Source organism: Anarrhichthys ocellatus, unplaced genomic scaffold (genome assembly GCF_004355925.1).
Source record: "Anarrhichthys ocellatus isolate YVR2014 unplaced genomic scaffold, GSC_Weel_1.0 scaffold6, whole genome shotgun sequence".
In the NCBI taxonomy this organism is placed as follows: domain Eukaryota; kingdom Metazoa; phylum Chordata; class Actinopteri; order Perciformes; family Anarhichadidae; genus Anarrhichthys; species Anarrhichthys ocellatus.
Window position 1 is genome coordinate 12,305,793 of NW_022280036.1, and position 27,668 is coordinate 12,333,460.

Here is a 27,668-nt window from a genome sequence, read left to right on the forward strand (position 1 = left end):
GTGTCTGTGAGAGGAACATTTTGTCGAGTATGAGCAATTATTTAAAATGAACTAAACTTTTGTCACTGCAGGCTAATGGATGAGTATGTAGCATCTATTCAATTTGTAAAGCTTTGTCTATTGTGAATGAGAGGGGATTAGTTCATTGGACACTGCTGGGTCGTATTTATAGCAACACTTTGGTCTGAATATAGCTTTGCTTGTCAGTGAGGTCGTCTGGGTCAGCAATTATAAAGCCTTAATCACAGAGACTGGAACGCTCTACTAATGCAGTTACAAACACAGGACGATTTCAGGCTGTCTCATAAGATTAAAAATGTTTTGTTTTGTATTGTGGAAGCTAGCGGGTAGAAAAAGATAAGTGAATGAGTGGATCCATTGGGACATCACTGACCAGATGTGTTTCGCAAATAGGAATAACAGAAACATGGAGTGTAAATTATGTATTTGTATTTGGACCAAGGTTAAAGAAATTGTGATTTTGAGAATAAAGTCAAAATATTTATCTTCACTTGAAGTTAAAAATAGAAATATCACACATTTCAAATTATGACTTTAAAAGCAGAATGAGTAGGATTTTCCTGAAAAACAATGCACTGATTCATTCAAACTCACTCAAATAATATGTGTCAATCATCACTTATGACCAAATATAAGTGTGTAGCTGTGTTTATGTCTGCAGAGATCCTGCCCTCTGCCTGTACTTTCTTATTTTGTTGTGTTTGGGCTTCAACCTCTATAAAAATGTAGCAACCAGGTGCCAGATCGTATGCATGCATCCAAGAGGAAGCAATAAAAATGACGGACACAGTGCCAAAATAACGCATATATAGCAAGGTGAAGCACCAAGAAGACAAAGCTTGTGCCAAAACGAGTGTGAATCTGGAGTTGGCTTTCACCCGCCGGCGATCACTGTTACCCTCGTTGAGGAGGAGGGGCCAACTTTGAATGTTGTGTTTACAAACCACAACTGAGAAATCCTACTCATTCTGTTTTTAAACTCAAAATGTCACAACTTTTTTTCACAAAAAATACAACTTGATTGTCTAAATATATCAACTTTCTTTCCTGTAATATTATGCCTTTATTTTCACAATTAGTCAATTGTTTTTCTAAACCATCATCCTACTACTCTGTTGTAGTGAAAAGGCAGCATTGTGAAACAAAACAACAGGTCTACAGCAATAAAAAAGTCAAACTTCCTGTCCCAGGCACAGGCCTAAGCACGGAACATACATTCTAATAATCTAAAATATCTTGTAATTTTGCTTTCAGGTAAGTGTACAACTAAACTTTGATCCAATGACTGAAACATACATTCATTTTCAGAAATTCACAGTCACTTGATGAATTCAGTGCCCTGAAAGCAACATTGTTACATGGGTCCAGTTGGCTGATCGTTCTAGTTAGATTGAAATCTTCAGGGGATCTCGCTCCTGGTTAGTTTTGCTCGGCCGTTTGGGGTTCTGGTAGGAGAGTCTCACAAACACAACAATGAGAATAGTCCCTGGAATTGAAAAACAAAAAACCACAGAGACAATCAACAGCATTGCACAGTTATTGTACAATGGCCCTGCAGAGACTACCACGTACTACTGCACACACATTTATGATATGTTATAGTGGCAGTAAAACTGTTTGTCATTCTCTCTGCTTACCGATGACTGCAAAGGTGCCAAGCAGAATCCCCACTGCAGACTGAATAGTTGGCATGCCCTGCAACTGCTTTGCAGCCATTTTGCAGTTCCCTCTAACGTTGCAGGGACACACTGTCACTAACAGGTGAGGAGCAAGGGAGATTAGTTGTGACTAAACAGGAAAAGAGGAAATACGAGTGATTGAAATACTTTTTGTATTATATTTAGGGTTGATGTTCGGCACAGAAGTTATAAACAATTTGATTTGAACAAAAACACTGATCAACTTATGATTTATTTGAGAATTCTGAGAATTATTCATTTACACTGTGCAGTAGACAGGTGAAATGTGTTAAATGTTTACCTGCCCATACGTATATTTATTGTTAGGGCCAAAGTACTTTCAGTGCCAGAGGCCCAACGGTCCCTAGTGCCCCCTAATGGGTGGAAGGCCTTAGTTGGGACATAGTTGCTCCGATATTCACAGAATTTGGTACCCATATTGCTCTCATCATTTCGGACATATTTCACTTGGCTTTCCTCAGTTCCGCCGAACCGGAAGTCGGACATTTTCAATTTTGTTTGCAAAATTTATATTTTATACAAACATTTTCGAACTCTTCCTAGAGGTTTATCCTATTTGTTTCAAATTTGGTTGGGATAACCCTCCAGCTAAAGCTAATTGCTAAATTGCAACAGAATAGTTGATACCTCACATAATGATGTCATAGATCAGGGGCATTCATTATACATCATAATAATGTCTTACTGGTATTATGATTTAGTCCCATGTACTGTATATTGAAGTAGCCTAACAGTCGTATTAACATCTGTATGTAGTCAACAACTGACTGTCATTTCAAATATTCAATTGAATATCTCAACAATATTTGCTGTCAGATTGCAAATTTAACTGGATGAATTATTAATAATACATACTCTAATAATAAATAAATCTCGTTTCAAGTACAATATGGGCTGCATTTAAAAATAAAATACATAACCGAAACCTTTTAAAAAATGAATTGAACTGAATTATCCTTGCCCTGCAGCTTTACATTCAGTTTATTCAGGTGTGAAGTGATGTCAAATTGTGTGCATGGACTTTATCTGTGGTTATTGAAACCACTTGTTTCAGCGCTATTCCCCTCTCAGTTATAACATCACTGTTGGGCAGTGAATGAATGTGTTAGGATTCTGATCATATTGGGCTCTTATATTGTTTATTATCTGTGCCTACATTTCCGGATTTGAGTGGTGGCATTTGCCCAGAAGATTTGTGCTTCGTCTCGTAGTGGTGCTTCACATTGCCGCAACGAATAATCTTCACTGCTTCTGAACATACTGCGATGTACTGGTTTAACTGCCCGTGGGAAGATTGAAAATATAAGAGTCTGTCCCTTTTTGTGTCAAGCCTCTGGTGTCGCTGTCGACTTTTCTCTTTTTGAAGCACGCCATGTGAAATAACTACTGTGACTCATGTACTTCTCAGACTATTCGGTCTCTCACCTCGTCTCTCCCGTTTGTGTAAATCTCACTCTAGCCGCGATGCTTATCGGAACACATATATTTGATTGGCTGACTAGCATCACGTGAGATGATTTACAACGCATGTAACTGGTCTGTGTGTTTCCTGGACCGCTGAACGAGTGCTAGGCTGGAAAAGCTGCGCCTGTTATAATAGAAGCGCTCTGTCAAAATTAAATAATTCTCAATTATCTATCGGTTATAAATCCGGGTCTGGATACAACGGCGTCTGTGTCCGGACTCGGACCGCAGTCCCCCTATTAGTGACCCCTGCCATAGATCCTGTGACAATACGCCATTTTTGGCACTATACAGGAAGCTTATGTAACTTGACTTTACATTGTCCAGTCTGCCCCAAATTTCACATGCTGGAGGCCGGAAGACATGCCCATCTACTGACAACAGGAAGTCAGCCTTATGTGAAATAGCGGACACAGGAAGTGATTTGCAGTACATCATTTCCAACGCCACGCAGGAAATAACATCAAAGTTGTGTGCTTAGTGTCCGAGGGTCACGAAAATGCAAGGTTACGTTAACGAGCACCCCGCAATTACTCTCTACGTATGTGCACAGAGGTTCATTGCTGCTTGCAGCTTATATGATTTCATATTGAAGGTGAGTGACAACACAAACTGAATTTAACTGCAAAACAGCAAGCAAAACTAAAGGAAATCTAAAGGACATTACTCTGCACACTTATACCCATTATTCCCTGAACCATATAGTTTATTCTAACCTGTGAATGAGACGTTATGTGTTGTTTTGTGCTATGTGTATACGGTGTCAGCAGGCTGTACTGGGCAGAGCACAGTCTTAAGAGAGCTGTGTAATCACAAGCCTGGAAAAATCATTTGTAAAGCTCCATTGCATCATTATTAAACAAGAACAGTGCTAGCACAAGCTGGCACACACAGGGGTTGATTTGTATTGATTGTTCCTACGCTCTTGTCCCATAACCTCCCTGTATTTGCTTTAGCTTATCAGCAGGAGAGTCGACATTACCTGGCAAGTTTATGAAGGTGCTCCTGGGAGGAGAGCTGCTGTCAGAGATGGTGAAGGGCACCGTGTAGACCTCAGGAGCCAGGTACGGGATGTTTAACGACAGGTTGGTGTGAGTATCTGAAAGACAAAACACAAAAATGACACATAACAATGGGATGTTAATTGCAATTTTGTATTTAAAGAAATTACACATATAACATTGTCCAGTTTTTCTTCAATGAGGAGGTAAATGTTGTCAAAGGCTAAGACTGCTTATTTTTGTTTTTCTTATTACATTTTGATTACATTTACTTATCATCAAATGTACTTATCAAACTCAATCTAAACTTGGCACAATAGCAGAACTGAAAACAAAGGTCCAAATTCACAACTGCAAATTGTTGTACTTTTGATAACGTTGGAGAAATAAATAAGTGCATGCCCCCTGGTATTTGTATTTGGTGGATTGAGAAACACATGCACTTCAACAGGGGGTCCGCGGCCCCTAGGGGGTCCGCCGAGGTACTGCAGGGGGTCCGCGAAATTTTTGGTTGATTAGACAATTAAAAACAAAAAAAACTTGGTATCAGCTGACAAGGTATGTTTATAAATGGCAGTGGCACAGCCACCCTACTCACTGTACCTTGCACATGTTTAAAATAAAAACATGAATATATGAACCTGTGTATTATTTGAATAGCTTAGTATTGAATGCACAATAAAGAGGTATACACGGTACTAGGCCCATTTAATATAAAACACAATTTTATACAATATATATAGTCGGGGGTCCCTGCTCCATCTCTCGATAAGTTTGGGGGTCCTTGGCCTGAAAAACGTTGAAGACCCCTCCACTATAGTAACAATATTGTTTTCATATTTTTTGCACATAACGACAACAAAGCATCCCTTCCTGTGCAGCAATACAATTTAGTACCAGTTCTGTACATCACAGATCAGAAAAGTTAAGCTAAATGCTTAGTTATATCCGATATGTATACAACAATATTTGACCATTTTCTACTAGCAAAGGAACCAAAACCAAGCAAAACAGCATGCATACAACTGCATAACTACACAACACACTGAATAAGAGAGACTGATGGAGCTGTGGAGTGGTCTGGAGTGTGTGACTCTTTATCTTATCTCTGTAAATCAGTCTAAAATACACGTCTGGCTGCATGACGTAAAAGCCCTGTTCCTTAAAGAGAAATGTTTTATCAAGTTGTTTGAACCCTTATCTGAGGGTCCTAAACTACACGCTCGCACCTCACCATCGTTCTCCTTCATGTTCCATTTGTCAGTCAGGGAAAATTGAGCTGTGCAGGCTGGTAATTGATCCTCTATCTGCACTGCTTCTCCTCTGATCTGACATTTTCACAGGTTGGATCTGTGACCACCTACCTACCCAGAACTATTTTGAATGATAGTGATACCAAAAAGTAATTTTTACATTATAGTGCTATCAAATGCATTACATTAAGACTGTATATCTCACATTTCTCTCCTTAATGCTGTGAACAGCTATTAAGAGTGGAGGTAAGTGGAATAAAAGTGTGCTGCCTCATCAACTGAATACTGCATTGAAAAGAACTGCCAATTATTTAGACATGGTACATTTGAGAGTCTCTGAAAGACTTGAGATGAATGGCCATGACTCACACACACACACACACAACCTTGTACTTCTATTTGTGAGGACACTGACTACGTTTACATGCACCAAATATTCTTTTTTTGTCCGTATTCCGAAAAAGACAATATTCCTACGAAGCTGACATGGCTACTGAAAATGAATATTCTAGCAATCTTCCCGTTTACATGCAGCTGTGCATACTCCATAACGTAAACGGTGGCAGAATGTTCGACCGTGCAAGCAGCCTCTCTCTTTCATTCCTTCAACCACCTTCTTAAAAAAAGGTTGGTATTTTTTTACATGTGTGCATATCAAAACTTATTGTGTATAACTATCCCTAAGGTTTCTTCCTCTTTTCTCCCCGTTAAAGGGGTTTTTTGGGGGAGTTTTTCCTGTTCTGATGTGAGGGTCCTGGGACAAGAGGATGTCAAATGTGTACATATTGTAAAGCCCTCTGAGGCAAATTTGTAATTTGTGATTTTGGGCTATACAAAAATAAATTGAAAAAATGAATTGAAAATTTAATATTGCACAACACACAGAGCAAAAAAAACCAACCTCCCATTAAGACTCATATTACGAATGCGCTGTTGAAAGAATGTTCCCAAAAAACTGAATATTATCGGCATATCCCACATGTCTTAATCGGAAAGAGCTTAATTCGGGATAAGACCTATTTCGTAATATCCAAACGGAAAATTTCATTTACATGACCCATATCAAATTTGAAATACTGTCATATTCAAAATGATAGTGTAATATCGATGTACATGTGAACAAAGTCACTCATAGAGTGCTGCAGAAATTAGTTCTAAACATAAATTAGGTTGCATTTTGGCACTCGCATCCAAGTCAATGTTTTTTTTGCCTGAAATAAGGTCTGTGGTAAACTCAATTTTTTTTTTTTTACATTAAATACGTAGCCCTCTCGTTCATTTTGAAGTGTCTTTAAGAAGGCGGTTGCCAACTACTGGCTGAATGAGACTACTAAACGTCATCCTGCCATACACAAGTCCACCTTTAGCTTAGAAGTGTTGATGTGAAGTCATGCGACCATGGTGGAGTTAATTTATGGCCTAACGTTGGCTTTGAACTTCTGGTGATTGCATTCATGCTTCAAAAATCATCCAAAGGAAAAATACCATTGCCTTATTGTTGAGGGAGCCAGTGCGATGTTAAACCTCGGGTTGGCCTACAAAAGTATGTCATCCCTTCAGCATTCTATTGACATAATGCATTCCCTAGCCCCTTACCTGAACCTTAACCATCACAATTAAATGCCTGACCCCAAGCATTACCCGAACCAAAACCTAAGTTTTACCTGAACCGTGAAATCAATCTGAGCCCTTAAAAACAGACCTTTAAAGTTCTGTCCCAAAGTGAGGACCGGCCAAAATGTCCTCACTTTTCAAAATGTCCTCACTCTGAAGGTTTAAAACTCAACTTGGTCCCCACAAAGATACATAGTCCAAGTATACACACACACACACACACACAAGCATGCATACACACACGTGTTCTTCTCTGCATGAGAGGTTGTGGTTGTGTCACGCAAACCGTACAACTCTACAGCAGACATTACATCTGCACAAGTACACAGTTTATTGGTACGACCATTACTGGCTGCGACTAGGTGCAAAGCATTCTGGGAGATTCCTCTTTTAGCCTCCATTAGCTGGCAGGAACCCAGCGGTGACGGCAAAGAAATTACACAGAAGATATAATTACAGCTCGGCTCAATCAATACCAACAGGAACAGGGAGTGAAAGAGGGAGATTAAAAAAAAACCTGAGAGGGAAGCGGCTGAGCTGTATGAATGACTTAATGACAGACGTCATTGCATTAAATAGTTGGCATTTAATTTAACCCAGCAAGCACTTTACAACAGCAAAAAAAGGATGGTTATATTACACCTTCCTTCCCAGACAGGACCGACGAAGTTATGCAGGTAGAAAATAGAACAGAGCAATTTGCACATCTTCAGGGCCAGATCACTCTGTTTCTTTGACTATCCGTCCTCATAGACGCTACATCGCCTATTTTCAAGTCAGAGTTACTCAAAATATTTAGCACACTGTGGCAAACTCAAGGTCCAAAGGCCTTGTGGCTGTATGACATCAACCTGTCCTCCAATTAATTATCTTCCTCACTCTCTAAATTTTTTTAAAAGCAGGCCTATTATTAGCAAAGCGGACATGGCAGTTTACTTGGACCATACCAGAAGACACAACTTTAACATATACATCTTAAACAATCTTAAACTACAGGATAATATATAACATTTTTCAGATTAGTAATCAAATGATTTGATGTAGTAATTGTGATAGATTTTAGAATTTGGGCTAATACTTACATCAACAGCAGGCTTAAAGATGGCTGGCTTTGAGACCATATTGGCACCCAAAATCAGACAGAGTACTTGGGCATAACTGATACTTGAAACACCCAAATGATAATTGAAACATATTATTATAAAAATACTTAGAATAATGGCTTCAAATTCATCTCAGATTGTTTAGCCGATAAAATCAATGTTGAAAATTAGCTTAGGATAGTCTCTTCTAACAATGTGACCTTACTTGTCTTCTCTTTTCACTGTGAATCATAAGACTAACACTGCATGCTGTGGGTCGACCAAGTTCAACAAGTCTGCATTCACCTCACCATTAATAGGTGTAAGCTTCCAGTTACGACGGACTGTGGCATCGCTGCGCAGGGAGAAGTTGAGTCGTCCTCCATGCTGTGGACCGTCGCTGTCCCGTGAGGCCAGCACCAGAGCTTGGTCCTCCCAGCGAGGCGTACACAGGTACTTCCAGGAATAGTCTCCGACCAGCACTGGACTGTTGTCGTTCACATCCAGGATTTGGACCGTCACCAGGGTGGACGCAGATAAGGAAGAGTTTCCTAAGAGGAACACGAGAGATGTGGAAAAGATGTGAGCCCCAACAAATATATATGAGGTTGGATCATAGTACACCAGCTCAGGACATTCTAACTTTCCTTGCTGGTTGTTTGGGTTGTTTTCTGTTCTCTTGCACTCATAGTGCTTTCTCTTGATCTCACTCTTCTGCAACTCTGTCTCTTGCTCTACATCTATATTCTAAACACTTTAAGATTATTCAATAGAAAAAAATAACTTGTGACTAAATGGCTTTTTCACATTTAAGAGAATATGTTTAGAAAACCATAAATCAAATAATATTTTTCAAGTTCACACCTTAATTAACATTTAGGTGAATTATTAATTAATTAGAAGTGATGGATTCATCAACTACTTGTGTGGCATTTATAATCATGAAAGCGAACTCACGGCCATCCACTGCAATGACCTCCATGGTGTACGTGCTGTTCTCCTCTCTGTCCAAGGCCTGCACAGTCTTCAGTTCACCAGAATACTTCCCTATTGAAAAATACTTCTTGGTGTCCCCTTGAAGAGAATATCTGCAGAAAAATGTGTGCAACTCTGTCAAATTAACTCTGAGAGTAGATAATTATTCCTACAGCATTCATCAGTTGAGGTTTACCTGATGGGGTGAGAATCAGGGTCGTAACCTCTGATGGTGGCGATAACCCGTCCTGGTTCCTCGCCCTCTCTGACAGTCACCTCATAATGGCTTTGAGACAAGATAGGACCTTCATTCACATCGTCGACATAGATGGAGACTGTTGCTGTGGATGCAGGTCCGTAACGGCCCCGGACCAGAGCCACTGGGTTCTGAGCACTGATCACGAGGATATATTCACTCTCACGCTCAAAGTCCAAGACCTGTCGAACCACATGTACACACACACACACACACACACACACACACAGGTGCCAACAGTGTAATCCTTACGTGTTTACAAAGTATGGTTGACCTTGTAATGATGAGATACAAATCATGTGTAATGTATAAAAACTAATGCAGTAAAACCCCAAACAGCAAAGTCTTTATCTTAATTCCAAAGAAACAGTTTTTACTGTTTTTTGCTGTATTTCCAATAAGAGCCAACAAAAATGGTCACAGGGAGATGAGCCAATTAATTCACTGTGTCACTAATGAAACATTTTCCATGACGATGGACTTAGAACAACTGCTCCTGTATGGGACAATGAAATAAATTCCACTGTTTGAGCTCAATACACTGTTAAGACGATTTGAATGTACAATGCACGGTATTCGATATATACATTCTTGATTGTAAAAGAGAATGCAAAGCACATACAAACAAATGAATCACAATAAAACAGTTAGACTTCTCAACAATATTTGAGGCATAGAAAGATGAACTGCGTTATAATAGTGTTTACATTGCAGTCAGTGATTTTAATACTTTAAGGGATCATTAATCATTAATGCAATCTTTTTAATATTGCAGCTTGTATTTGCTGTGAGGTTTTAGCCTTAAATCTGTTCTGTCTGCCCATGAAACAAGACGTTATCAAACCAGCGCTGCCTGACATCATGCTGCTCAGGCAGGAGTGCGTCTCTGTTGCCAGGGAGAAGAAACACAGACCTTGGAGGGTGCATGAGTACTGTCGTTGACTGGAAGTGATGCATCAAACTACTCATTGTACCAGAACATGTGCGTGGACTCACTCAAGGCTATATCTGAACCATTACTCAACGTCTTCACATGAAGATACTACTTTTGATTTGTTCATATTGTACCCTGAAATACTGTGGACCGCTTTTATCAACCTTCCCTCACCTGCACTGCATCCAATATTTTCATAAAATATCAAGTTACATCATTCTCATAGTTTTCTTTCGTTACAGTTCAAGATTTCACTTTAAACTGATGACTCACACCTTTAGTTAGTAATGGATAAATATGTATTTGGATTTTTATAGTAATAACTTTGAATTACTTAATTAATGGTATAATATAATACATTAACATGATTAATTGAACCGCTACAACGAGCTCCAATTCATTTAAACTTCAAATTAATTCTTATTTAATTTTTTTCTTTCACAAAATGGTTTTGTGTTTGAAGTAAGGTCCTGTTCTCCTCGTCTTCATCCTGATTAGATTCCCTTCTCTTTCACCAGTTCGTTATACATTTACCGCAATCGGCAGCCTCTAGCCTGTGTGGTAAACTGCCATTAGTGTCAACTCACAGTCCAATTATTCACTTGGGCTGTAAACAGTGTGTGATTCGTAATAATTAAATGTGTCTGCCTTCTGGCGCTGACTTCACGCTGTAACACGATGAATTAAAACATTTGCTCAAGTGCATTTTAATCCACTGTTTTTTTTTTGTGAAATATTTAAACTTCTTTTTTTCTAAAGAAAGCTAAATAAACAACAGTATCCCTTAATACAAAGTTAGTTGTGATAACTCACAAGGCCAATACAAGAGCTTTAAACACAGCTGCTCAAAGAGATGACAGTTGAATCTGCCTGATATCATTTCTAAAAAACAGAAGTCCTCTTGTGTTAATCTGAAATAAAAACGTGACCCATTTTTAGCTTTTAGATACCTCCTGCTTTATCTCAGCAGAGCGTGTGCAGCTCACAGTTCAATCACGTTCGTCAACTCCCACAGAGGGGTTGAAAATAATAGACTGTCTCCTGCCTGGCCCACTTACAGAGAGCAGACCATAAGTACACACACACACACACACACACACACACACACACACCCGTTCCCTCATGCATCCCTAAAACATCCTGCGGGATTATGCGGGGCAGGCTAAGGGTGATTCACCCCGAAGGATAGGAGAGATTATTGGGCTAAAACATTCCATTGTCATCTGGACTCATTTTTTTTTGAGGCATGTCAGACTGAAGTATTGACGGATTGGAATATTCTTTTCCAACCTTTCATCGGTGCCTCACACGTGCACACTGTGATATTAAAACCATGTCCTTGTAAAAATGATCTCTTAGGACTACACAGACAAAGGAGAAATTTGTTTGTACCTTCTCACGTCCTAAACAGGAGAAAGAAAACAATTAACATATCTGTTTAATTTGGACTTGACAGGAGTCTTGAGCTGATCTTTGTATATGTGTTAAATAATCAATAAGGTGGTCATATGTGTGTGTTTAGAGGTCACCGTGTGGTTTGTGTTGATTACCTTTGAAAGTATGAGGGAGACCTCATTGGTCTGCTTGTCTGTCACTAATGTAAAGACCTCCTCCTCATTTCCAGACTCTAAACGGTAGTCCACCTGCCAGCTGTCTCCTCCTCGAACATCTGCATCCCCTGCCAGCACAGCTGTTACTGTGGTGCCTACTGCAGCGTCCTCTGGAATGTGAAAGGGCCCATACTGATGGGAAGGAGAAAGGAAATATATGCTTACCCAGCAGAAACCATTCATTTGTGACACTGTTAAAATGCACTTAAAAGAGGACAAATATATAGTAATGATCAAACCTCACTAAGAGGAAACCACTCAAGGAAAATGTTATGGAAAAAAACAAGGTAAGGAATCAGGACCATTTCATGATCACGTTAATAAAGCAAATCACAAACTTGCATTATCATCACTATTCACAATACTGATTGATGTTTGTTGTAATCATCTACTTTACTCCTTATTATAAAACATAACTTAATTGTTTATTGCAACTGACTTATACTGAATTGCACAATATTGATCTAGATATGATGAATTTAAAAGAAATGATGATGAGAGAATATAAAATAATGTTCTTTTCTATTCCATATACACACAAAGATCTCCAAAATGTAGTTATCTCAGATACATACTGGAGGCGGGATAATTTAAAGTTGAACAATACACATATTATTCTCAACTGACTCTGCATTAACAGCTGCATTAAATATTTGATAATTCCATTGATGGTGTTGTGGTCGCCAATAAAAGTCACAGCTGACTGACTATCTGCTTATCAATATGCCGTGCTGTCGTGACAATATATGTGACATGTGAGTGTATGTTTGCCCCCTCTTGCCCTCCTGGTGTTAGCTAACCTATAGTCACACACCTATGTGTGTTTAGACAGCCGTTTAATCTGCCACTCACAGATGTCCTCTAGTGAAGCAGCCATTTCTCTGATCTGGCCGCCCCATCTACAGGGTCGCTGAACCCAGCCCTGTCACCACTCGCCTCCCACATCCCCCCCTATAGTGCTGCCTTCACATTGCCATGGAAAAAGCTGCACTTCTCAGGCGTGACCTGCTCAAGAGCATTTTTTCCACCTCTGTGTATATGTGTGTGTGCGTGTGTGTGTGTGTGTGTGTGTGTGTGTGTGTGTGTGTGTGTGTGTAGTTGCCATTATCTCAGCAAGTGCACACATTTGTTTGTAACAGCTTGAAATGAGCTTTCAGCCATGCTTGAACGATTGTTGGTTGAATCCTAAAGTGTAAAGAATACCAAAATATAGATATATATATATATATATATATATATATATATATATATATATACTGCCCAATTTTGTGTCAAGTCTGTATTCAACAATACTGTCTCCTGTGATTGAACTGTATATTCATGGCAAAGCTCTACGGCCAATTTCCACTTTTAAATTTAAAGGCGGTACCTTCTCTCCCTGCTCAAAATAAAATGTTCCTTCACAGCTCACAATGTCTGTGCAGCCTTTCATGTCAATGTGGTCTGACAGAGAGAACAGCCAGAGGCGGGTTCCCCATTATCACAGCATGATGGCTCTCCCACGTAACTCCCAACCCTCGTCACTTTTCTCTCTTCTATTATAGGGCACATTTGGGTGAAAAGTGAGGGGATTTCCTGTAACTTCCTATCTTTAGATAATTTCTCTTTTATTCCAACAGCTACGTCAAAATGAGGGAAACCACTGTCACATTTCATGCTGGGCATGCAGCACAGATATTGGCGGAATTTCCAAATGATAAACTATTTCAAATATATGAATGAAATATAAATGGATGCAATACGAAATCAAAGTAATTAATTGTTGGATGGACATAATTGCTTATCTTTCTTTTGTTATTATTTTTCGCATGTTATTAGACAACTGAATGTAGAGAGAAATAGGAAATGAGGGCAGAGAGAGAGAGAGAGAGAGAGAGAGATAGGAAACAACATGGAGTCCCTGTCCAGAAGTGAACAAGGGATGTTGGGCTGTAGTCGGCGCCTTAACCTCTATGCCACCCAAGGACCCCACTATTGCTTATCTTAAACACCCAAAGTCAATGTGGGCGGGGGTATAGACTCAACTCAGGAAGGCTTCAAAGGTGGCTGTAAACAAGAAGTGGGAGAAGTAGATTATGCTGAGAATGGTTGGAGAATTTTCTGTGGATTTGAATTTTGATTTCTTATTTTCAACACAAAGAAGCTTCTGTTGAATTTTTCTTTTTTTGCCTTTGTCCGCTGTGAAAACCTGTCAGCATTGGAAAGTGTTGTAACTAACATGAATACACCTTGACCACAGCTGCCGTTCTTCTGATAAAAAAATATTTTTTACAGTCACCTTTAAGCAGAAAGTGTCTGTGTATATGAAAATATTTTGGCCACGTTAAGTACTCTCTTGTGTAGATTCAAAGCAGTAAGCTGCTAAAATAGCTGTGATTCTGACATCATTTCTAACACGTTAATGGCATTTAGTAGCAGTATAGTGTCGTCATGATGTAGATTTGACTATATTGTAAACAAATGAGTGGAAACTACTCTCCAAAGAAATCTTAATCAGATTAAACTCAGAACACAGTCCACTTTGAGGACAAAGAACTGAATAAAACTCCTCCAATAACATGATGGTGCCATCGCTATACTGTAAGCCTGAGATTAGAGGGCATATCTAGTTCCCCGCCAGGAAAATTAGATCAGTGACCTGCAGAGCGGATTCACAGTCACCAGTCCAATAGCCACTTACGATGGCCTGTGATGTTTGGCCTGCCTTTGTTTAAAAAGTATTGTTCATCATGTCCTGAGCAGACTGTTGCACCAGAAGAGTTTCTGTCTGAACATGTGCTCTCGTACCTCGTGTTGGGAGAAGACTGGTGGGTTGTTGTTCTCATCCTGCACCGTCACAACCACAGTGCACGAACTGTTCAGACCTGCCAGGAACATCATCACAGCTTCTGTTAGCGACTCAGGGTCAGCCCATCACACACATTAATTGAAAATGCTGAAGGAACAGCAAGTACCTCATCTTGTCTCCATCACGACCTGACGCGTGAGTCATGCAAACCACATCTGTCAAACCAGAGGCTATCATACATGCATCTCCGGATGTCATAGTGTCAATGAGGCTACTTATTAGATTATAAAGCCAACAGCTTTTTGTTTGTAACAGTCGTGATGGAAGCTGCAGTGTTTTACATATCCGAACATTATGTTACTCCCCACAGTGACTGATTTAGAAGTTTTTTATCACTGCTTTGTTTTCTCTGCCTACTCTTAAAACTGTCACCGCAAAGTCCCATTGGCACAGAGTTAGAGCGGCTTTAGCTTCTGGACTGCGACGTTTTTCCCAGTGAAACAGAATATTTGAGAGTTGTACATTTACAAGAGGGATTTAAATTAAACCCTTTGCATATGATTGCTCCACACACAACTCCCTTATCATTAAAAGGTGAAGAATGATTGATGGATGTCATAATATAATTGGGAGGGATTAACTAAAATAAGCACATTTGATATTACAGTATATACTGTATATATATATATATATATATATATAGTTAAATAGGTGCACAAAATGATGTAATCTAAAATGGTCAAAGAGGCACTTTTAAATTCATCTTGACTTTAAACGTAATGTCCTCTGAAATAGCTTGCAGCTAGATTGGCAAGTATTTATTATCTTTTTTATCTTATCTTATCGCTTCTTATCTTTCTTATTTAAAGGACAATGTGATTGGCCATGTAGTCTATACCATCAGTTAATAAAAGGGATTGGGATTGGAAACCTGGCTCTGTAATCCCCCCAACATAATACCTCAATAACAGGAAAGTCACAGTTGAAATGGTATTTATGCCTTTTTGTGAGATTTAGTAAGGGTTGCAAAATGGAAGAATTACAACATGAGGAAGGCTGTATTTTACATTGATGCAAAGTCACCTTTGGCATCCTCAGCAGTGATGGTGAGGGTGTATTGAGGTGCTGTTCCCTCCATACTGTCTGCTTGGACGGAGATGACCCCTGAGTCACGGTCCACTCGGAAGAGGGCGCGAGGACTCTCTGGAATTTGACCAACTAAGCGATAGAATATACGCACATTGTCCGTCTTGGGATCGTCGTTATCGGCTGCCTGCACTGTCAGGATTTCTGTCCCTGGGGAAACATACACCAGTAAAGAAAAGTCCTGAAAGACAAGTGTCTTAAGATCTCTTAAGACGCAATCATAACACACAGTTTTCTTTTAAACGTTGTACTCTAATTATCTACTACACTAGACTTTAGCCTCTCGTAGTTTCTGTAATACAGCCAAAGAATAAAAACGTTTCTCTCTCTGCAATAAGTTACGGTCACAGAGCACACTGAATGGGAATAAGGAGGGGAAGGATATAACAATAGCGTTCTCATTTAATCCTCACTCAGTAATTCCATTTAGATTAACAGATTGTCCTGTCTAATTCATTTCCCAGAATCCAGCATATTAAAGCATCAACGAAAAAGCTTTTATGCCGGAGCCTGATATGTCACAACACACCATGTGCCTTTTATGAGCGAGGGTGCTTTCCTCGCTGTCCTGGCAAAAATCCCAATCTGCTTTCATAAAAGGTATCTGGCACTCTCAGCTCTTTCATCACTGCAACGTCCCTTCCAGCCAGTGTTTCCTCTGCCTTGTTGTGAAACAAGATTCCCATTATGGAGTAAATGTGACAAAGTATTATTCAGAGGTCTCATTGTTTTATAATGATCCCTCACTTCATCAGGACTTAGAAATATAACAAAAAAGCTCGTGAAACTTTGTTGAGTAGTATTATGTACTGAGTATATACGGTTGACCAAAGTATTTCTTCAAGGAAACATTGTGACTATTGACATGTTAGTTTTGCGTTGGCTTTTAGCTTGATCACCTCTGTTATGCAATAAATAAATATCCACCTGTAGCACATGTTGTCATAGAGAAAATTATTTATTTATTGGTTTATTTGAACGGGACAGTGCACATTAATAAAAACATTTCTGTAAATGCGCCAGAGTTAGCCAAAAGGCTATTTTTCATCTGTAGTAAAATTAGACTTTTTACAAAAACAATTCCAAATATTTTTGAAACTGCTAAAATATAATTATGAAAACGTATACATGTCTGTTACCTCGAGCAGCCAGTTCCTTGACCACAGTATGGTACTGTGCCTGTGGAAAGGTGGGTCTGTTATCATTGGCGTCGCCCACCATCACCCTCAATTCCACAGGTTTGGCAATCTCTCTGCCATCTGGACGCTCAACCACAATGCTGATCTGGAACTGACAAGGCAAAAAGAGACACAATGTCTGCCTGTAGCGTATCAAAGACACAGAGTGGTTCGACATATCTGGTCAACGGATGTGGCAGACTGTTAACCAGTGCAGGGTGCTCCAATCCCCACTGCATAATGGGATAGGATCCTGCAATGGGGGAAATCTGGTGAACAAAATAAAATAAATAAAAGTGAGAAACAACCTCTGTGAATAGGCACCTCTACGTTCATCATTCTGCACCTCTGGCAGCGGGCGGCTTACGATACAAAGTTTCCGATGTGAAAAGGCACCATCAACACCATCACTCATGAAGGATACTGAGTGATGGAGCTGTATTTAGAAAAGTGACATTTGGCATGTAGTGGCTCTTTAATGCCTCCACAGATTATCAATCATATTTTGGAGTGATGGTAAGCATGCATCTGCAAGCTTTCCATCACTAGGGGTAGAGAAAAGGAGTTATCTTTTAGGGAACAACATGAGAAATTGTTTAGCGCCATCAAATCTGTAACTTCATATTGTTCTTCTTCAGCATTTTGAATTCACTACCGAGCTCCCAGTGATCAGTTGCTGAAAATGAGTACGAACATGTGATTCTGTTGGTTTTCATAGAGAGGATATTGTGAGAGCCAGAAAATAATGAGCTTTTAATTCAGAGCTAACTATATATTAAGATTATAGTACAAACACACAGATTTATTGTCACACGTGAGACCAACACAATGTGACAGAGTTCAATAAACCTGCTTCTGTCTCTCTTAAAGGAACAGTGTAGCACCTGCAGCCCTAATGTTTTGACGCTTTAACCAGTAATCATAAACTGACATGTATTATTGTGCTGGATATGTTTAGCTTGCAGTTATACAGACCTGGTCTTGTGTCTCTCTGTCCAGAGGGGCGTTGAGATAAATGACTCCTTCTCTGCTGATGGTGAAGAGCATCTCTGGAAACTCCCCCTCCAGACTGTACTCTACCTGGCTTCCACTCCATTTGACCTACATAAACACACACGTAAGCACACACACACAACAACAACAAAAATCTGAGTACAATTTTTCAAGACAGTAATTCTACAATGAGGATCTATAAAGCGTATGTAAATGTACCACGCAGTATAAACCTAAAGAGCTATTCCGCACAGGCCTGCATGATGTATAAGTTTGTTTACATGATAAGGAGCAAACCAAATGCACTGACAATGATGTGGAACAGAGAGCACAGCCAAAACTAACTATGCAGGCTGAAGGGGATTTTCCACTCTGCTTTACAGCCCTCTGTCAAGGGCTGTGCAGTGGGGCTGAAAGGGCCCTAGTAGCCATCAAACAGCACCCAAGAAGGAGAGGAGCCCGTTCACAGCACAGCTGACGGACACCCAGGGCATGTGTATCTCCTCAACTCACTGTCACACACTCCTCCCTTGTTTTGGAGATGGCTGCCCAAACACTATGCTTCTATATACACAAAGCGGCTTCACACAGCTGGCTGCCTCTCAGCGGTATGGTGTGTTTCTAGACCTCAGAACTTTAAAGACATAGAGCTGATTGATGATCACCAACTGCTCGATATAAAGGTCTATACAAAACATCTATGAAGTCATCTGTTTTGCCTCCGTCAGTGTTTGAGTTTGCAGAGCACGTTTTTTGTCTCCCCGCTTGCTTGTGTTACGTCAACAGTGACTCGTGTCTACGTGTGCTTTCATCCAATACACTGTGGACTGAAGAGTAATCAGCTGCTGAAATACAGTTCAAAAGCTGGAGGGCAGAACAGAGTTGTCTTGTTTTTGCGGTTGGAAACATTAAACCAGCAATAACAGATTAATAATAAAAAAAAGAAAATCTTGGCTACTTGGCAGCAACAAAAACAAGTTGTAAACAGAACACTGACATATTATGACCTCATTTAGTTAAGATGGCGACTAAATTAGCAAACAGTTGCCTATTTACAGCAGATACTGACCAACATTAGCATTTAATGTGATCAATTGTTAAAATTATATTTTGGTCACAGCAGCTTTATTGTTAGCGTTATTTATACCAACATGAGATCTCCTGTGATGACTAATGTTAGCTAAAGCATCACCTTGATACAACTATCATTTGTAATATTGAACAGTGATTAAGGGGCCACGACGAAGGTCTAGTGTGGCTCAAACTAATTCTGCAACAAATAATCCGATTTAATTTGACTATGAAAACTGACAATTCAATGCAGTTAAAAGAGCCTTGACTCATTCATTCACAGGCTCTGAGGCCTCTATTCCACTCCAACGTCTCAACAGATTGCATTACAGAGTTCAAGTAGTTCTACACTGATTGCATTACGTAATCAAAGTTTTAGGCAGACAATCAGAAACATGCAATACATACCAGATTGAAATTAACCTCCCTAGCCCTAGTGATGCAAAAGTACCGATAACAAATGCCTGGATTTCATATTTAAAATTACAGCCAGAGCTTATTTTCATCTGATTGCAGAATAAGTCAAATTAATCACAACAGCAATCTAGTTTTATAACTGAGTTTATAACTGAGTTTATAACAGAGAAATATGATGGCAGAAATGCATAAATTAGTACACTAGACAAGAAAAAAACAACATTTGTTACAGATGAGTGGATGGGAACGTCACTGCTCCATTTATCTGAGACCGTAGGGGAGGTGAGATTCATCTCTGCATGTGTCATAACAGCGGTTAGTCCCACCACCTACTGAGCACAGCAGTACAATCACTCAGTGTGGGCAAAATGAGGCTTCCCCCAAGTAAACATCCGTGTCAAACTAATCCAGTTTTGTGTGCTTTAGATTCTGGATGTAACGAAATAGTTTTCAAGTAGACGCCGCTTCAGTGATGGAACAATAGAGGCTTCATTTCTCACTCTCTTGACACATTTTTTTGATTAGAAATTAAAGCGGATACACTGAGGGAATCTGCTCAGTGAAATACTTTCACATAGGCTCATTTACATAAAGAGGCACAGATGCTGTTCGTTGATATAAAAATTATGAAAATTAATTATCATTTCAAAGTCACCAAGCTGTGTGTAATAGCATCGGCAATTATAGTTTACACCTAAGAAACAAAACGATAGATTACTATTGTAGATTTGAACTGGCCTTTATGAATAAAATAAAAAAAATAAAATGTGCCTACACTTGTGAAACCACACGTTTTCTGTGGGTGGAAGGGGCTGTTAGAACAGGAGAGATGAGAGGCTGAGGGCGAGTGTGGGGGAGGTGGGAGAAAACAGGAGGAGGGGGAGGTACTGTGATGTACCTACTGGCCACAGTGACTCTCACAACCTGCACAATGCATTTAATTCAGCACCAGTATCAGGTCTACCAGCCTATTTGTTATCAGTAATGAATGAATAAAGTTTTGTTTTTTTATAGTGCAGGCGCATATTTGTAAAATTTCCTCACTGCCACTGCTGGCTGATTTTTGTTTCAATGTGTTTGAAAACCTCCGAGGGCTTTTGAGTTATTTATAGACATGTAGCTGATATGGCTAATATTATAACAACCAAAAGGTTAGACAAGACCCGGGACAGACACAGGAGAACCTGAGGGAAACCTTTAAACAGAATTCACATTACGGCACTGCATTAATGTAGAGCAGTGCTTTAAATCCAAACAATCTATTTTAACCTGAACTCAGGGACAATTTTTGGAGCTGCTCCACAATAATGACTCTTGGGGCTTTGACTGTTATAAGAGAGAGACTACATCCAAAATGTATTTTGATGTATTTTGGATTTCCATCTTTAGATCTGAAAACGTGCCTATATTCTCTAAAATCACCATGGTTACTTCTGTAGCTGTTCCGTTATTCAGTTCCACATTTTCATTTCAACAAACTTTATTGGCTGCAACCAACAATCATTTTCATCCTCAACGAATCTGGTGTAGTATTTTCTCGATTCGTGGATTGTTCTGTTGGTTTATAAACTACCAGAAAATAGCAAAATGCTCATCACAGTTTTCAGACAGTCCTAGTTGATGTCTTCATATATCTTATTTCATCCAACAAACAGTCCAAAACTCCAAAATATTCACGTTACAATGATGTTAAAAAATCAACTTTACAATGATGTATATGATGTAGAAAAGCAACAGATCCTCACGACTGAGAGGCTGGAACCAGAGAGTGTTTGCCATCTTTGCTTTAAAAATAAGATTGATTGATTATCAAAATAGCTGCTGAGTAATGTTCTGTTAAAACAATGACTTTGCCAAAGCTGACTTTAAGGTTACATAATAGTTCAGATATTAAGTAGACATGTATGCCAACAAAAATAAATAATTACTGTCTATGGAGTTGGTCCAGTTTTTTTTCTAGATTGCGTGAAATACTAAAATATTAATGCAATATGATTAAAACAACAAGTATGTGAAGTATATTTTAGGGTGGATTCTGCCATTAATCTGGTTTTGTATACCTCTCAGAGTGGTGGTGGAGGTGGTGGTTGGTGGGTGGGAGAGTGAGTGATTATGGGAGTTAAAGGGACTCAGTCAGGAGGCAGCCTGAAACGATCCATGGCATTTGAACAGCATCAATAATTCAGTATTTGGTCACTTAGGAGGACCCAAGAGCCACTAAAACCAGCAACTGGTTATATCATGCCACTTCACCCGGCCCAGGCTATTGACAGAGTTTGTTTTATTGTAACATAATATAACACTTGGAGCTGCATAAACAATAAAGTCAGCACTTACTCCCATGTTGTTTTGCATGATTTATGGTAAAGATCAAAAAAGTCAAAGTGGTTTTGATCGGAGTGTGGCTGTCCCACCTGTGAGATGGGGATCGGGTAGGGCCCTGGGAGGTTCTCCTGGAGTCGTACAGGGTCGGGCGATGCCCAGGTGTTTCCCGTCACCTCGACGGTAACGATGCCGCTGGTGAAGAAAGCATTCGCCCTCCCCGCCATGTCCTTCACCATCACTGAGAGCTTGTAACGGCCGCACATCTCCGGGTCAAGAGTAGAGGCTCCTGGTGGTCACAGTGGGACAGGTGATACAAGTGCACCTTAAATGATTCTTTCATTTTCATTTTACAAAGATCTACAGAATACATTGTGCAGTGATTAACGCCACGATGTTTGCAATGTAAACGAGGAATCAAAGGGAATTAACTAATTTAAGGAGACACAAAAAGGGAAAAAAATACCGACAAACATCATTTGATTATGCGATGGTTTATAAACCACAAAATCTATAACAGACTATATTTTCCCTTCGGGTACGGAGACATTATACAAAGTGCTCATCACTTAATTTTCAATTTCCTTCTAAAATGGAGAATAAATACCAACCCACTGGGGAGGTAATCATAGCCATCAGTTACAGCTAACCTGAAAATAAAGTAGAAAATTAGGAAGGTGATTTAAAATGTTCACTGCTGAAGCTCTGTGGAAACCAGCGGCAGCAGTGTGGGCCGGACGGAAGGGACCAGCGAGCGTGAAAGTCATCCAGCTCCTGCCAAGCTGTGACAAAGGGCAATACCGGAGCTACAGAAATAGCACCAGCATGCAGGACTTTACTGCATCTAGTGTAATTACAGTATTATTAAGAAGTATTATTGGCCAAAATAATTGCATCCTTATTATACACATCTTAATTTGTATTTTATTTCACATATAGAATGCAGTAAGACTGAATGTCAAGTGACTCGAACCCTAACAAAAAAATTGTTTTTCTTTGAAATGTGTCATGTTTGGCTTTTACAGGATGTAACTGTGAACCCTTTTACTTTTCATACATTTAAGCTTTTCTCTCATGTTCATCATATTTCAAAAATGTCAATGAGTATAATTAACAAGAATAAGACCTTTTAAGGAGAGGGGTCACATCTCTGTGTAGCTTCTCTTGGAGACCATCATTTCAAAATTGTATTCAATGCAGAGCTTGTTTCCAAATCAGCACTACATTTATTTCTAGAGCCCGACCAATACTGGGTTTTTCAGGCTGATAAACACATCAACAAACTTTTTTTTTTATTTGAATCCCTTCATTTCTTTTAATGTAACCAACATTAATACCAACATCGGTATTTCACATTTTAAAAATAAACTTGTCGTCAAACTATGGAATGGCGAGACTGGTACTAAACATTTCTCTGCTGCCATTTCTTGTTATTATCTGCTAAATGTTAATGGGTTGTGTTTATTATTCGTGGAAATGTTGGTTAAAACTAATGGAATAACAAAACAAGACTAATGGTTTCATAATTAAGTGTCTTGTTCAAATTGCTAACATGCAATAAAAAGCACTCTGGAGTATGAACTGAAGAGGCCTCTGAAGTTGCAGGAAGTTAACCCTAAACTGGAGCACATGGTGAGTTCTTGTATCCCTGCATCGTGAGCAAAACAAAAAAACGACATTTGTATAAAAACTTCCCGTTGGAGACAAACAACGTGTCACTAGATACTATCCTACAGACACTAGGTGGGACTGACCTTCCTCGGTGAGGGAAACTTCTCCGGTGATGGAGTTGATGAAGAACATTTGGCTGGAGGGAATCCTGGGTGTCTGTTCCATGAGCCTGAACCGCAGCTCGGCGTGGGCGGTGTTGCGGTCATCACGATCCAGTGCGTCCACCTGCATGAATGGGATTCCTGAGAGACACAGGTGGTGCAGGGTCAAAAATATTACTTTCTTTTTCACGCATCTCTCTCCCGCCACAAATTCAAAGCACATTCAGTCTCTCAGGATAGAACATGGATTGTTTCCAATCAGCAGGCACCAAACCAAACACATACAAGCATTTTATGTATGTTTTTTTTTTGTTGTGATTTTATATATAGAAAAAAAGTATATTGATACCAAGTTAAAAGATGTTACAACGAAATACCTGATTTGCAAATGAGACAACGTGATCCAATAATATCTTAAGCCATTACTGGAGGAACTGACCCTGTAGGTACATCCTCGTATTTCTAAGTGATAAGTGGCACATAAAAACAGCTTCAACAAGCAAACAGTACAATAGCAACTCATCTGCAAGTCAGATGATAGTTCTCTTTTGAAAATGAGCTATAAAGTGTTTTTTAGGGGGGTTATTCTCCATCTTTCAAGGTACAAAGGAAATAAAGGAATTTGGATAAAATAAATGTGTGGTATTGTATCTGAGCCGATTGCTAGCCATGGGACAGTTTGAAGTCAAGTCTTTTTTAGTGTAATCCAAATTTGACTTATCCAGTATGCCACGTCATTGATTCTATAAATAGAGATGGTTGAGGTGTAAATTGCATTTTTCAGGGACACGTTCAACACATTTATCCATTGTTGGGAGTTATTGAATGAGTTATTGTATTTCATGTAGTGGTACTGACGCATGCGACCCAGACTGAAAAAGGTTGTGCAACGCGGTGCCCTCGGAGCTCAAGGTTCTCGTACCTTTGAGAAGCCCGAGCTGCACGCTGCCTCTCATGCTCTCCACTATGAAAGTGGGCACGTTGTCGTTCTTGTCGATGACACACACTTCAACAGTGAAGCTCTGGCGGTGCTCTGACGTCCTGAAGGACACCTGCATTAAACAAACACACACACGCGCGCAGTCTGTAGGTATCTTTGATTAACGCTCTCTGGTGAGAATCTGATGATCTAAGAGAAATTAATTCTAAATTAATTAATATGTTAATTATTGAACATAAGCATTTGAACCTCATATGATGAACAAGAATATGAAAAAAAAACTCATATTTGTTATGTGAATTTGATGCATCTTGAATTAATGAATTTGTAACAACTATTAATTATCTATGTATAGAAACCTGCTATCTCTTCTGTCTGATATGACACAATGATGATATTCTACCTGCAGCGAGTAAGACGGCTGTTTCTCTCTGTCCAGTGGTCTCAGAGCGAAGAGAAACTGAGCGTCAACTCCGAATATCCCCTCATCATTCCCTGTTACCACCAGGTCGCTGTAATTACCTGGCAGGCTATGGAGCTGTACACAGCAGAACAAAATGAAAACATCAACATCAGTTAGTGTTCCTGTTTAAAAGTAAGCCATATGCAGGGACAATAAAGTGTAGGAGGAGGAGCAGCAAGTAACTGCAGTCATCAGTGATTTCATTATTAACTGTATTTGAACAGGATGTTCGGTTGAGACGTTGACTAATTGCAGCTCATGAAACAGGATTAAAACATAAAATAAAGGGAAGGTGAGAAACACATTGATAACAATTTGTTCAAAAACTGAGACTGTTTCACATTTTGCTTTAGGGGTACCTATTTTGTTGTTTTTCTGGTGAAAAGTGACATGTTCAGGGACAATGAACCTGTTGTGGTGAAATGTTGAGACACAATAATACAGCTTCTATGCTAGTTTCAGCTGATCTACACTTGTCCCACATGCCTTAAAGGATACGTCTGGGGATAATTTATATGTTTCCTATGGTCAATAAATCCATTAAAAAACCAAAACCAACCATGAATTGATCCAACTAACTTATTCATCTGTTCCACAGACCACTATTGCTGTCTAAAATGATTTAAAACACATTAATGAGCCACACCATTGCGTTTGGGGACATGTTCCCTAATTACCAGGCACAAAAAACATGGCCACTGTAGTTTAATTTGAGTCAGTTCCACATACACCATCTCGCTGCTTTAAATACTCTATAGCGCACTAAATGTGTATTTATCCGCTGCTGAAAATAGTCTACAACAGACATCAATTACTGCTGTTTAAATGTTTGCTAAAAATTACAGTGTACAGATGTTTTATGGAATTACTGAGCTCTTTATGAATTAAACCATATAGTTTGTTTAAATAGTTTTTATGGACAATGATGGACAAAGACTTTTTAAGGGATTTGTTGACAATACAACAAATATAGAATAATGCCCATCATCCTTTACATTTTCCTTTTGCCAGCATCCTGCCACTAAATTGGCCTGATGACCAAATTATTGTTATAAAAATTTTGAAGAAAACTTTGAAGAAGGCTCAGCCTCGACACGTGTAAGCATAAGGTTCAGATGTTTTGAATTTCCGAAATGAAGGTCCTTTCAAAGCAAAAATATTTCAGGATACAAATGTCTACATTTAGAGTGGGTGGTGTGTTGGGGCTGGTCATTCACACTAACCTCGAAGATGATTAATACTGCATTGTTGTCCGTTACAAGGTTTGCTAAATCGTTCAAGCACTTCAAATAGGAGAACTGACAAGTGTAGCCGTCTCTGATGAGCAAACCATAATGAAGAGCTTTTACTTTGAACTAATCAGGAGCAATTATTATGTGCTTTCCATTTATAACAAAAAGCGGTTATCCAACTCCTCCATCGTGGCCATTTGACATGCTATTTGAAGAGTGTTAATGACTTTCAGTCCGACGCAAAGGGAGCAATTATTAATCATGTTCCACACAAGATGTGGTGACGTCACAATACAACCAATCAAAGAGCCAGATACTCATCCAGAGGATGTCTGAGTGACATTTATGAACAAAGCACTCCGCCTGCCACGCAGCTGGACTGAATGCAGAGGCTGATGCCTGAACAGCACAGTGAACACTCCAATTATAGTATGACGGCAGCGTGTTCATACATCTTCAAGCATAAGTGCAGTTGGACAAAAGAGGCTGACGCAATTTTGGCTAACTATACCTTCACCTTCTGCCTAATTCTGTGGTCTTTTCACCACGTTCCTCAGCACTAAAAGATGATCAAACTCAAACGGCTGGCAGGAGAAAATGTAGTCATGCAATGTTGAGGACAGTGGACTTTAACATTAAATCTAATTAAATATTGAAAGATCACTCTCTTCATCTTCATCAAGTGAACTGAAATGCCTTACCTTGGACAGATACCATGGGAAAATACCATCGTAGTTTTCAGGGACACCAATTTTAACATTTGTCCCAGAGCATGGTGCAAACGTGTAAAGTACCACAAACTGCAAAACAAGATATCGAGTGTGCCTTAGTGACATTGTTCATGCAGTAACTTATTCTAGTAAATGAATAAAGCATTCCAGTTAAGAGTGATTTAAAATAAAACGACATCTTACTATGATAAGCATTGTCGTAGCTCCTCTGTCAGCCATGGGTCCCTGTAAATGTGGCACATTCACAGCATTTCAAACCACATGGCCTCGGCCCAACAATCAATACAATTTATGTCTTGTTACTGATTCACCACCACGGTTATCTTTCATACACAGATTTAACAGTTTTTACATGTCAGAGGGCTTGCATTTAAATGTAGCCTACAACCACCTAGCCATTTAGAGCTGCCGCTATTACATAGCACAGAAGACCAATAGAGCCACCTTTGATTTGGAAGTAAAACATTTGTCCGTAAAAAGAATATCAAGTTGGCTGAAAAGATTATGTAATTTCACTGCAACCTTAATGTATGACAAATATCTTTAAGATTTGCTGTTTTTAGCAATACCAAATCATAGATATGTCACAGCGTACAAGTAACAGTGATGCCCTATTTCCTCTATTATCGCAAATTCAAGCCTCTAAAGTATAACAACAAACTTTGGATATGCTGTAGCTCAACAACCGAAGGTGATGAAAATGAT

At 39.3% G+C, this 27,668-nt stretch overlaps 1 protein-coding gene across 1 annotated transcript; it reads right to left on the reverse strand.

Annotated features, from left to right (window-relative positions):
* Positions 1–1,151: 1,151 nt before the first annotated feature.
* On the reverse strand, positions 1,152–27,215 carry cdh16 (cadherin 16, KSP-cadherin; the record flags this gene model as incomplete). Its single annotated transcript, XM_031846368.1, has 17 exons — positions 1,152–1,507; positions 1,659–1,775; positions 4,168–4,284; positions 8,447–8,686; positions 9,093–9,223; positions 9,307–9,548; positions 11,851–12,042; positions 14,698–14,774; positions 15,782–15,994; positions 16,984–17,134; positions 17,998–18,123; positions 21,918–22,114; positions 23,580–23,738; positions 24,520–24,649; positions 24,941–25,075; positions 26,934–27,032; positions 27,147–27,215. Coding segments are annotated over 17 exons (2,496 nt in total), but the record flags the coding sequence as incomplete, so codon positions are not given.
* Positions 27,216–27,668: the final 453 nt, after the last annotated feature.